This window comes from Chanodichthys erythropterus, chromosome 18 (genome assembly GCF_024489055.1).
Source record: "Chanodichthys erythropterus isolate Z2021 chromosome 18, ASM2448905v1, whole genome shotgun sequence".
Classification (NCBI taxonomy): Eukaryota; Metazoa; Chordata; class Actinopteri; order Cypriniformes; family Xenocyprididae; genus Chanodichthys; species Chanodichthys erythropterus.
In genome coordinates this window covers 27142801-27156412 of record NC_090238.1, presented here as the reverse complement: position 1 = coordinate 27156412, position 13612 = coordinate 27142801, and the positions used below count along the sequence as shown (strand labels likewise).

Below are 13612 nucleotides of genomic sequence, written 5' to 3'. Positions count from 1 at the left end.
AGAAGTCAAAACAGCGGCGGGAATCCATCCGTGACACACACAAACAATCTGCTGCGTGGAGACGTGCGTCTGATGCCTGTGATGGGCAAACTCGCGACTATGACAAGAAAACCCGACATGCGTGAGGATTCTGTCCTTTTAGGGTCTCCTCTTCCTGTTTTTGGTTCGTTTACATGTCTTTGGTCCGTGTTGCGTTCATATATCATTCGAACCGCACCAGAGTTCGTTTGGAAGCGGACCGAGACCCATCTTTTCAGCTGTCTCGGTCCGCTTGTTTGGTGCGCACCAGGGTTCGGATGGCAGCGTTCACACATGCTCAAATGTACTGCACTAACCGAGCAATCGCACCAGGGTTCGTTTTAATCGAACCAAACATGACAAATGGGAATGCACCCTAAGGATCCAAGGCTGAGTTCTTGCCTAGAGCATAACCATACCGGCAATCCAAACTGTATGCTAATTGTCAATTATCTTTGATAGAAGTCCTGAAAGAAATACCAATTTGGCAGTGTCCAGGATTTAAAAGTGTCCAGAAAGTTTTTGTTGAAGTATAATGGGTGCTAATAAAACAATCTAACAAAATGTCGATCAAGACATAAAAAACAGGCATGGCAATAACTTAGTGGTAAAACAACAGCGATGTTGTCTGGGTAAATTTGTTGCCCATTCTCAATGGGAAAGAGACCAAGCAACATCGCTCAGCAAAACTGCCTGGCAACATTGCTCAAAAAGTTTGTATCATCACCTTAAGCAAAATCCTTAAAAATAGTGCCCAATGTTCTGTTAATATGAAGGAATTTTCACATTACCCATATTTTGAATGCATTTTGTTGTGTTTTAGGGTTAAAATGTCCGTAAACTTAAAGAAAAGATAGTCCACACAAAAAAGAAAATTCTGTCATAATTTGCTCATCCACATGACATACAAACCTGTATGAAGGAAGATTCTAGATGACAGTCTGTGAAAGAGACAGTGCTTAGCAGGGTGCTTAACACACACACAGACACACATGCACACAGCACTGGAGAGACACTGCACCATCATGACTTACAAATGTGTAAGTGTAAAGACTGCCAGTCTACCTCGCTCATGTGTTGCTGTACCAGCCCCTGGCACCACTGCAGCTATCACAAACTAGGGCAAGCTATTTATATCACAGAGAGGAGAATGAGAGAGAGAGAGATTTAGAGGAAGAGGAGAGAGAGTTCAGGTGCAGGAGAGTGCAGGCATTAGGAGGAGTAGAAGGTGATGCAGCAGATATGGGATGCAGAAGAGACAGCAAGTCAGATAGTTAATATGACAGACAGGCTGAGATGGAGTGAAAAAAAGTGAAATGTAATTTCATTTCAGCAACAAAGTATCAGATCAGTTTGTAGAGTATTTTCAGTCCACTGTAGAAGAACAGAAGAATAGTATTGTGTTTCTATCAATCAAGTTAGATCTATTGCAGTTTCAGTGTTTTTCTCTCTCGAACACCAAAATGTCTCTATCAGGGTATCTGCAGATATGAACAAGTTAAATTTAAGACTTTTTAAGACCTTTTTAATACCACCTTACATGAAATTTAAGACCTAACCTACGATGGAAACACACACATTATTTTATATGTGTGTGTATATAATTGTTATTATTAAAGTACCTGCGAAATGTACTGTAAAATGTAATTTATTCCTGTGATCATTTTCAGCATCATTACTCCGGTCTGCAGTGTCACATGATCCTTCAGAACAATTACAATTTGATTTGATACTCAAGAAACATTTATGATTATTATCAATGCTGAAAACAGTTGTGCTGCTTCATATTTTTGTGGAAACGGTGATATTTGTTCGTTTTCTTTGAAAAACAGGAAGTTCAATAACAGCATTTATTTGAAATTATATTACATGTATTTATCAAATATATTATTTATTAAAATATATTCTGTAACATTTTAAATGTCTTCACTCTTCACTCACTTTATCACTTTAAAGTATGACAGATTAAAGTATTAATTTTTGTATTTTTTTAAATCTTACCAGAAATGTTTAAATTGGATTTCCACAATTTTAAGCAGCAAAAACTGCATTTTAACCTTAATAATATAAATAGTGAATGTTTCTTGAGCAGCAAATCAGCATTTCTGAAGAATCATGTGATACTGAAACTTCTCTTTGTAAACAACAGAATTAAAAATCATTCTAAATGCAAATTTAAACATCACAAGCAAAGTAGCATTTACAGTTAATCGAAAATTAAAACACACACCTGCTACAGCAAGCATGCTATATAATTAAATCACAGCCGTTGCAAATTATATATTTAATTCCCAACACATTCATAAAAAAAAAAAAAAAGTTACCGAACACGTTTCAGCGCTGATTCTACTCGCATTTGGTGCGTTGAGCCATTTGAACTCTTTTAGGGACCGTTCATATGTCGCGTCTAAAAACGCATGGAAAACGCGTCGGCGCCGCTTTCTTCTTTCCAAAGCGCTCGGGCGCTGCGGTGGCGTCTGTCGTTACTACGCAACCATGAGACGCGCTCTCCATGACGAGTTTGTTTCAGCAAACGATATATGGATTACCAGCACCGAAAATCACGTTCAGTAGCTTTGCCACGGCAGATTTATTTAAAAATGTGTATCCGTGTACAACTCTGATCAGATATTCCTACATCTTTGCTGAGCTTTGTCCTACAGATGGCGCCGCGCAGCGCTGGACCATTCCGTCGGTGACGTATTAGAAAACATAAAACATACATAAAACATTTTCGCAGTAATTTTAAGAACGCACCCACAATAGCCTAGTTTATGTACCTGTTCGTTTTTTTAATAAAAATGACTAAATTAAAAAAAAATAAGACTTTATAAAGCCGTGATAAGACTTTTTAATACTTTTTAAGGGTCTTAATTTTCCCAAAATTGATTTATCACCTTTTAATACTTTTCAAGACCCCGCGGATACCCTGTCTATGTAAATGAACCATATCCTGACCTGAATAACAACAGCACAATATTCTTACTTTTTTTTTTTTTATCAACGGGTCAGCAGTAGGACCACGGACTGCTCACTAAAATGAACAGTGCAGTATATCTATGATCCTTATTATATAATAAATAATGTGCGGATGTGTCATTTAAGGAAGTGGTTTTGCTTCAGGACCCAGATTTTACACTGGACATCAATTGATGAACCAACACAGTAGCAAAACTGTTCACTGTACTAAATTAACAAAAATGTTGTTAAAATCTAATGTGAAGCGCAAAGGCCCAACAATATGTAAAACTATTTACATGCAAAAGCTAAACAGATAAGATTTTGGTTAATTGCACTTGTTATTTGCATTAAGTGATGTTTTTTCACTGGAAAATTTATCAACAAAAGACTTTTCATATTATATCATCAAATCATACAGTAGTGGCCAAAAATAATGTCCTGATGGGAATATTTGTTTTTAATGACACTAAACTTGGCTACGGTATTTTTCTGACAAAATTATTTGGCAAAAAAAGGCAAACTATAACTATTACTTTATTTTACTATGCACAGATAAACAAAAATCTCGCAGGAAAAAGCATACATTGACTACTCAAATTATCAGTTTTAATATTTCATTGGTTCTCTTTTCTTTTCTTGCGCACAAAGATACCTCATGAAACTGATTTCAGACTGAATTCTGAGGCAGCTTAACGGTTTAATGATCTACAGCAAAACAGAGCGAGCCTTGGTGAGAACTAAACATACATTTAAATACTACAGTAGTAATTTCTCGCTGGAAATGACATTATAAGTGGAAAACGTTGATCAACGTTGACCTTGATGCCTTCCTACCTTGGAATATATCTTCTGTTGGAGGGTCACAAATTTTTTATAATATTTAAATAAAGGGTTAAGATGTCAGTTTTCCTTGGCGGACATCACTTTTGGGCACTATCATATCACAATATCATATGATGTTATATTATATCATATCTGATATTTAGGTCATATCATCATGACTGGTGATACCAAGCGACGAGAATATTTTTAGTGCGCCAAAAAAAACAAAATAACGACTTATTTAGTGATGGCCGATTTCAAAACACTGCTTCAGGAAGATTCGGAGCACAAATTAATCAGTGTATCGACTATCGAATCATGATTCAGATCGCGTGTCCAACTGCCAACGGCTGAAATCACATGACTTTGGCGCTCCGAACAGCAGATTCGATGCACTGATTCATTTGTGCTCCGAATCTTCCTGAAGCAGTGTTTTGAAATCGGCCATCACTAAATAAGTCGTTATTTTGTTTTTTTTGGCGCTCCAAAAATATTCTCGTCACTTTATAATATTAATATTGAACCACTGTACTCACATGAACCGATTTAAATATGTTTTTAGTACCTTTATGGATCTTGAGAGAGGAAGTGTCATTGCTCCCTACGTAGGCCTCACGGAGCCATCGGATTTCAACTAAAATATCTTAATTTGTGTTCCGAAGATGAACGAAGGTCTTACAGGTGTGGAACGACATGAGGGTGAGTAATACATGACAGAATTTTTCATTTTTGGGTGAACTAACCCTTTAAGAATTTTACTTGTTTGTTACAAAAAAAGAAAAAAATCTAGAAAAAGATTCCTAAAAAAAGTATCACAGTTTCCAGCAATACAATGTTTTCAACATTAATAATAAGAGTGGTAATATTATTGATTTTTCTGTATTGTTCTTCAAATAAATGTAGCCTTAAGGAGCATAAGAGACTTCTTTCAGACTCAGAGCCATTAAACATCTTTCAGACCCCAAACTTTTGAAGAGTAGTATATATAATTTATATAATTTTTCTGTTAATTATATATATTTAGCATTGATAAGTAGCAGGATAATGAAACGTATAGTTAGTTTAGTTTATTATCCTTTCGGAAAATCTATTTGTATCTGCGGCACCCTTCAGTCATCAACAACAGCAAGTGTCAAATACAAGCAAACATCAACAGATTACAACACATTGAACACTAACTAATGTATAATCACAAACCCCAGCGAGGGTGATGTTGTATGACTGCTGAATGTAAATTATCCTTTACATATCATGCATTTTCTATCAAATCCATCATTCCCAACAGCCTGATCTCTTGGGTGAGTTTATAAAGGGACTATTTATAGACTGTAATTTAAGCATACATGGCTCAGATCCACTGTTTTGACTCCCATCTGAAGAGTCTCAGTGGTGGGGAAGGCAGGCAGAAAGGACTTTGACCCTGATACAGCCCAGTGAACAGAGAGGGGAGGGGGGTCGCGAGTTGAGTCGAGGCACGTGCCACTAAAGCAGGTCAACAGTCTTAATGAAACAACAAGGCCAGGCTGCCAGACACAACCAAATGAAAGACTTATGAAGTGTGTGTTTATGTGTGTGTGTGTGTCTGTGTGAGGGAAAAACACGGAGTGGGTGTCTATGAGAGCTCTAGTTTCTAACACAGAAATAAAGACCAGCTGTTTGCCCACAAAGATGCTCCCAGCTCTACTGAAGGACACAAATCACACTCAGTGTAATTCAAGAGCAAAAAATAAAGAGCATTTCTGTTTTTCAGACAGAGGGAGAAAGCACACAGTGTCCTCGGGGTGTGTACAATAAATTAACTTCAACTGTGTGGTGTTTTGACAGGAGAAAAGTGTGATTTAGAATAGATGTCTCAAGATTAATGTTACAAAGTGATTGTCAAAATACCATTTCACTGTCACTCAAAGGCACAGCAGTATATTCATGGCTGCTCGGAATAACCAAGCTTATTATCACATACAATCTACAGGGCAGTACACAAGGTCACAGAGTGAAATGCGTTACAGGTAACCTCTAGCCCTCATTGTTTTATCCATCTTTTTTAACCTGAGGATAATGACCCAAATATACTATTCAAACACACAAATACACAAAATGCACCAATGTTCACAGTCATAAAACACATACACACAATAACAGAGATGTTAGCCATGCTCTTATTGGTATTGATAGCAAACACCCGGCAATGCTGTCCAAGCCTCAGCTGTACTCTACTCATTAAAAGGTCATGAATGCATAGTATACTGTAGCAACATTACTTGCCTGTTGAACTTGCAAAGCGATCATGACATAAAAAATTGAATTTGAAATCAAAACACATATGGCAGTAGTTGCTGAATTAAACCAGTAAAAAAAGGCCTTTTTTTGAATGTTCGTGTGTGATTCCTGTTTGATTATTTCTTGACAACCAAATCCTAACAAGCCTATCTTGTTGGAGTGACTTGTCAACACTGGAAGAAATGAACCTACCTATTATGTAATCGCCATGGACCGAATGGTATTTGGAAGGTGGTAGCTTGCCAAAGCAAACTTTCCTAAGTGGTGCTCACTGCAGAATCAAATGTCATCCAGCTCCATGGGTTGAGCTTGACCTAGCCCAGCACTACCTCTGTGGATCTAAAGGGTTGAGGGATAGAGTTATTTGTAGGGTTAGGGTGTGGTTGGACCTTCTAGGTCCACCCATTACGCCCAAATTACATTTAGAGAGGGGAAGCTAGATGTCTAGAGAAGAGGAGCTGGACTTCATGCTCCACCCATGGATCTGCAGTAAGCAGCCTCTCAACTTTCCGGATAAGTTTGCACAGGGGTGCGTTTCCCGAAAGCATTGTTGGCCAACTATGGTCACAAGTTCCGTAGTTACCAACTTAGTTCAATGATTTGGCGATTCCCGAAACAAAGATTTGCAAACAGCATCGCAAACTTGCATGGTTAGAACTACAGCTCTCAAGCTCTGGAATTATATAGATTGTACTCTTGGGCACAAAAAACATTTAGTACATTCTATTTATTTCATTCTATTTAAATATATACATTTTAATCTATATCTATATTTATATCTCAGTGTGTCAAAATAAATCAGCGCCGTTTTTGGAGAGTACGCATGTGCGAATGACATACGAGGGAACCTGCGATGAATTAAATAGGTTAAATAAAGCAAACGACAATCAGTGAAGTAGTCAGTGGGTGCCATGTTCGTTACAGCAGCATCACAGAGATCTCAAATAGATTAATTAGCAGAAGTTATTACTCCTCCACCTGCGCGTGACGTCTTTAACAACAGTCCCAAGGTGCGTTCATGCCATGTCATAATTACCATAATGATTCTGATCTGTAAAAAGCCTTCACGTGCTTGTAGAACTTGTACAACGTGAACACTCGCAAGAGCTACGACTTGTACCACGTGGCCACTGTACCACCTGACCACTGCAGTCTAAAGGGTTAAAGGGTACATTAAAGTACAGCAAGAGCGAATTGGCAGCATATGATAATACAGCATATTATTTGCTGTAATTACGAAATGGCTTGAACGCAGCACTAGATTGGTACAAACGACAGAGGAGCGACCATGTTACTACGGTCTCAGGAAACATTCGTGATTAGTTGGTTAGTTTCTCTAACGACACATCGTACTATGATAGTTAATCAGCGAGTTACATCGTTGTACCCCATAACCCTGGCTGGTAGTTCTGAAACAAACACCAAAGTTTGTTTTGGTCTGATTTTGTTCGAACTGACATTACACAAGTTTGTTCTTTGATTTCGCTTTAAGCATATCGGGGGCTTTACCTAAATAGAATATTTTGGTTATAGGTTTATTTACACCACCATTCAGTTTGGGGTCACACTGTAAAAAAAATAAAAAGTTGAGAAAACTTAAAAGTTTAAGGCAACAAACTTCAGCAGATTTTTGAGTTCTCAACTTGTTGTATTCAGTTTATACAACAAAAAGTTGAGAAAACTCAAAAATGTCCTACAAAAACAAGTTGAGAACTCAAAAATCTGAAATTTGTTGCATTAAACTTAAGTTTTCTCAACTTTTGATTTTTTACAGTGCAGTAAGATGTTTAAATAAATTAATAATTTAATCAAAATGAATAAACATTAAGACTTTTACATTGTCATACAAAAATTCTATTTCAAATAAATGTAGTTCTTTTGAATATGCCAATATGTCATTTTCAAAGTCTAAGTGTGAGCATGGGCTAGACAAGAAATAATAGAAAATAATACTTTTATAAACAAGGATGCATTAAACAAGCTTCTTCATCAATACATTTGCAATGTTTTCTGTAGGCTGTTTTGAAAACTGAATGTGCTTCAACTTTCATCCTCCTGAGACACAGCAATGCAGTTTTTTCCTCTGTAGAGGACATTATATTTCAGCAAATTCTTTGACACCATATCACAGTTTTGGGGCTTTTCAGAGATTTCCAAATGTTTGGAGGTTTAACCATGACAACTCCCTCTCCTTGGTCTTTAAATATGACAGACAATTCACTGAATGACTAAATTCAGCACTCTTATGGGAATATGTTAACATTTTATAATTATCATTTAAATCGGACTACTTTTCAAAGTCGAAAATGAACATCTCATGACAATTGATCAAAAATGACAGTAAAGGCATTTATAATGTTACAAAAGATTTCTATTTCATAAATGCTGTGCTATTAAGCTTTCTATTCATCAAAGAATCCTGAAAAAATGTATCAAAGTTTCCAAAAAATATATATATTAAGCAGTTTAAATAATAAATACATTTCCAGAATGTTCTGGGAACCAAACATTGTTAGCTAAATTCCTGGATTTCTAATGTCAGAAACCTAAAATAATTAACTATCACTGCACAAAACACAGGCTGGGCAAGTAAACTACTGGTCTTGAAGACAGCAGGAGGAAGGAAGAAAAATATTATTATTTTTGAACCTTAAAAGAACTAATGATAAGAGTAAAATGTGGAAAGGTCAACCAAATCTTCTTCTATGTCAGAAAACAAGTCCCCCGAACATGACCTTCACATCTTGCACAGCACAAACTGTCTCTGAACACGTCACAATGCAGAAGCTTTGCAAAGAGCCAGTTATTGAAGGAAGGGGTTAACCAGCTATACCGAAAAAAAAACCCTTGACTAACATTATAAATGGACCTCAGGGGAAAAAAAAAATATGCTTAAAAATGGGTTTTAGTTCTACTGCTTATTGTATTCACAAAAACAAGATGTCCATTTGTTGTCCCAACACTTGAAAAACATATTTGGGTTTAATGTTTTCAGAGAAGCACAAGAGGTTTTCAGAAGAATAAGGTACGCTTTCAGCCAGTGACCTGAGTGACTCTGTTTCTCTTTTTCCTTCTCTTCTGAGAAATCATATCTCCGCTTATCTCCTCTACCACAGATGAAGTAAAAGCTCTTCTTAGTCCCTGCCACTCCTCAGGTAAGAGGTTACAGCTTCAACGAGCAGCAAAAATATTCCATGAATTCTGAGGCAAAGCAGTGTGATCGTGAGATGTTGTCCTCGGGGCCTTAAAGTGCTGGCTTCTGAATGTAGGTTAAGATGTACTACTCACAAGACCTCCATTAGCTTTGAACATGCCCAATTTGGAAAACTAGAGTTTGCTGAAAAAGATAAAGAGATCTTGCAAGCACTCAAAGCCTGAGGAACGACTGTGTTGTGTGGAACAGAAAGCTTTTTATCCCAACAATGCCTCATCCCAAGCTCACATAGACCATTAAAGGAATAGTTCACACACAAAAAATTAGTGTTGTTCCAAACCTGTATAAATTACTTTCTTCTATGTAACACAAAAGAAGTTATTTCAAAGAACTGTTTTTGTCCAATTTTTCACAAAATTAATTTCAAAGTTCATTTTGGGGTTAACTATCCCAAAGTTAATTTTTAATTCAATAATTTAATAATTCAGCTCATAAACTTTTAAAATGGGAAAAGAAAGAGATTTTTTTGTTTAATTTGTTCTCACCCTCTGCCTGTCCTCCTCAAACACGGCCTCATGCACACTGCAGGCAAACAGAGCTGTGGGTAGATCACTCAAGTCCATCATCTCTTCGGAGTCTTCTTCAGTCTCTCCGAATGCCATCTCTTCTTCATCATCCTCTTCTGGATCGCTGCTGTGACCCTCAGAGCTGTTGCTCCACAATTTCCCACTCTCACGCATCATTCCCCTGCCCCAACAGGAGAGGGCGTTAGCACAAATGGCACAATTCAGTTGACATGTTGAGGCATTCAAGGATATAAAAACTAGTTTGCTTTTTGGTATAGGTAATACAGAAAAAAAAGGAGAAAAAGTAGTCTTCGTGCACTATATTTCATGACTTGAAATGATGATCTGTGAGTTAGCCAGATTCTTCATCAATACACTTGCAATGTTTTCTGTAGGCTGTCTTGAAAACTGAATGTGCTTCAACTTTCATCCTCCTGAGACACAGCAATGCAGTTTTTTCCTCTGTAGAGGACATTATATTTCAGCAAATTCTTTGACACCATATCACAGTTTTGGGGCTTTTAATTTTCAAATGTTTGGAGGTTTAACCATGACAACTCCCTCTCCTTGGTCTTTAAATATGACAGACAATTCACTGAATGACTAAATTCAGCACTCTTATGGGAATATGATAACATTTTGTAATTATCATTTAAATCGGACTACTTTTCAAAGTCGAAAATTAACATCTCATGACAACTTTAGTTGGGTTTTAAAGCAGAATATGACTTTCTGTTATGAGACATGCATCAATTTCATAAATGTCCACTGTAGAGGACACCAGGACTTACTGTGTGCTTATCAGACATTTTAGGGAGACATTATAAGTGAATAGGGAAGAAATTATATATCAATATTTCTATGCAAAATAAGATATTACGAAAATGTTGCCATGCTTTTACTCATTATTATAGCTACTTCTTTTTTTTTCATTAAGAACAATGAATAGAGACAATGAATAGATACATTGTATATAATGGGAAACCCCATCTTTGTCCATGTTTACAGACATACTGTGTAAAGTAAAATAGTATAACAAATCATTCTCTAATATCTTTCACACCTTAATTGAGAATCTTGTGCATAGTTTGTTTCATGTGGAAGTTTCCGGGAGCTGTCGAAGTCCTTAACGGGATAGTTCAGCAAAAAATGAAAATAATGTCATTACTCACCCTCATGCCGTTCCACACCCGTAAGACCTTTGTTCATCTTCGGAACACAAATTAAGATTTTTGATAAAATACGATGGCTCAGTGAGGCCTGTATAGCCAGCAATGACATTTCCTCTCTCAAGATCCATTAATATACTAAAAACATATTTAAATCAGTTCATGTGAGTACAGTGGTTCAATATTGATATTATAAAGCGACGAGAATATTTTTGGGGCGCTAAAAAAACAAAATAACGACTTATGACTTACGACTTACGACTTACTTCATGAAGCTTCGGATCGTTATGAATCAGCGTGTCGAATCATGATTCAGATCGCATGTCAAACCGCCAAACTGCCGAAATCACGCAAAATGACTTTGGCGTTCCGAACCGCTGATTCGACACGCTGATTCATAACACTCCGAATCTTTGTGAAGCGGTTGTTTTGAAATCGGCCATCACTATATAAGTCGTTATTTTGTTTTTTTGGCGCACCAAAAATATTCTCGTCGCTTTATAATATTAATATTGAACAACTGTACTCACATTAACTGATTTAAACATGTTTTTAGTACATTAACACTAGAACTACCAAGGCAGTCATTTTGACCGTTTTAAAGATTTGCAATGTAATAACTTTGTTGAAATAAAACCCATATAACTACAGTTCCATGACTTTTCTTAAATTAATGTAAATTTTATTTTAACATTGTTATTTTATTAAAATTACAAAACACAAAAGAGTTCTGAGTATTTCTACCTTGAATGGCCATAGCGGTCAATTTGACCGCACATATTACAGGCGTTGTATCTCCTCAGCGCTTTTTCCCGCCGTTAAAGATGTGCGTAGCTGTTGCCTAGCAACCTTTCTCTGGCAGTTTTGTATGCTTTTGCTAAGCTAAAACTTAGCTTTACCGTCAAAATGGCAACAAGAAAGAAAATGACTGTCACTGAGGTTTTATCCTTGCTTGAGAACATTGATGATGCAGAGTCTGATGGAGGAGCAGAGAGCGATGTCTCTTGGTCTCTTGACAGTTCGTCTGACACTGATTCTGAGAGTGATTCAGAGATAATTCCGGTTCGTAAATATAACAGAACTATTTATTCATTCTAGATTTCATTAGAGGCTGCATAAAATTGTTTCCGATTCGTGTGGTCCAAACATTTCCGATAATGCTAAAGCATTGTAAACTCCAAAAGTCAAAATGTATTGAATAAAGACAGATGTAATCATTTCCAAAATTCACAATATGTTTTTATCTAACGAAATATTCTGCTTCATTTTATATTTGTTGACATTTTGACTTTCAAAAACAACATTTTAACTGCGGTGAAAAACTTTGATCTCCAGCTTGCCGGATGCAAATTGTGGAAAGCAAATTGCGGCATGCACTTTTGTGGGAGGTCTAGTAGCTCTTACACAATAATATCACGAACATATTATATTATGTATGCTTAAATTACCCCACATTTTTCATAAAACATGACCATAGAAGCTTTGAAGTAAATATAACATGACAAAAATGACATTCACTGCTGTCTGGTATGAACAGTCAAAATGACCGCTATTGGCAGTTCTAGTAGTTATAGAATTCCGGTAGTGCTAGTGTTAATGGATCTTGAGAGAGGAAGTGTCATTGCTGGCTATGTAGGCCTCACTGAGCCAACAGACTCAACAAAAATATCTTAATTTGCGTTCTGAAGATAAACGAAGGTCTTACGGGTGTGGAACGGCATGAGGGGGTGAGTAATAAATGACATTATTTTCATTTTTGGATGAACTAACCCTTTAAAACTCTGTTTTGGTTAAAGAGCGTTGTTCCCCTTTTTCATATTAACTGAGACCTCTTGTCCTCTAAAGGACATATCATATATCATATCCCCCCCGCTATTTGTTTCTTATCCTCCAAGCATGTAATGATGTCAACCGTAATGAACAAAACTTTTTTTGTCTGTGGGTCTCAGGAGGTTTTACACGCATGTTATAGCGCCATCTTGTGCCTCTTTCACGAGTGTATTGTATATAATAAGGGTGTAATCTTATTAAACGCGTGTCTCTAATATAATACTATAAAGTATGTGTTTGCTAACCTGATGAGAATGCAAACATGCGTGTTGCTGGTTGTATATTCATGGCAATAAAAAGAAGTATACCCATAATTCACAGATTTTTCGGAGAAAAACATCGCTGCAGGACTAACATTTCATAACAAACCGATTAGCATTAAACTATAAAGATGGCACTGACAACATAAATGTCATAAAGTGTTCAACATCGGTGTTATTCTATTAATTCTGCCACTTTCATTTGATGTAAATGTCAAAACAAAATCGCAAAATACCTACATCAGAGACAAATCTAATGGCATGATGATACTGTAAGTTTTATAGATCACTTACCGGTTATCTTTGCAACTGATTCAATATCGATGTCTGAGCGAGAGGCCATCCACTTTAAGATCCGAAGCACATAAACATGAATGCAATAAGGGAATATTGCTAAATGTCAATTAGAAATACGTCTTTTCAACATAAACAGTATATTCATCGTACGCTATCAAAACGACGAGTGACAGTGAGGAATGACCAATGACATTCAGGTTTATCTCATGATCAGCCAATGGGATTCGAGTATACGGGAGATTGAGAGACAGAATTGAT

General features: G+C 36.6%; 2 protein-coding genes across 2 annotated transcripts in view; one reads left to right on the top strand and one right to left on the bottom strand.

Moving 5' to 3' along the window:
- rcan3 (regulator of calcineurin 3) overlaps nucleotides 1–13509 on the bottom strand; it is a 38640-nt gene extending 25131 nt beyond the window's left edge. Inside the window, exons 1-2 of the mRNA XM_067367343.1 lie at nucleotides 13352–13509; nucleotides 9778–9979 (exon numbers count right to left, since the gene is read on the bottom strand). Coding sequence (XP_067223444.1) covers nucleotides 9778–9975 — 198 coding nt within the window. The 5' untranslated portion in view covers nucleotides 9976–9979; nucleotides 13352–13509. The remainder of the gene's footprint in view (nucleotides 1–9777; nucleotides 9980–13351) is intronic.
- grhl3 (grainyhead-like transcription factor 3) overlaps nucleotides 12579–13612 on the top strand; it is a 39335-nt gene continuing 38301 nt past the window's right edge. Inside the window, exon 1 of the mRNA XM_067367339.1 lies at nucleotides 12579–12694. The gene's annotated coding sequence lies outside the window, so the exon portion shown is untranslated. The remainder of the gene's footprint in view (nucleotides 12695–13612) is intronic.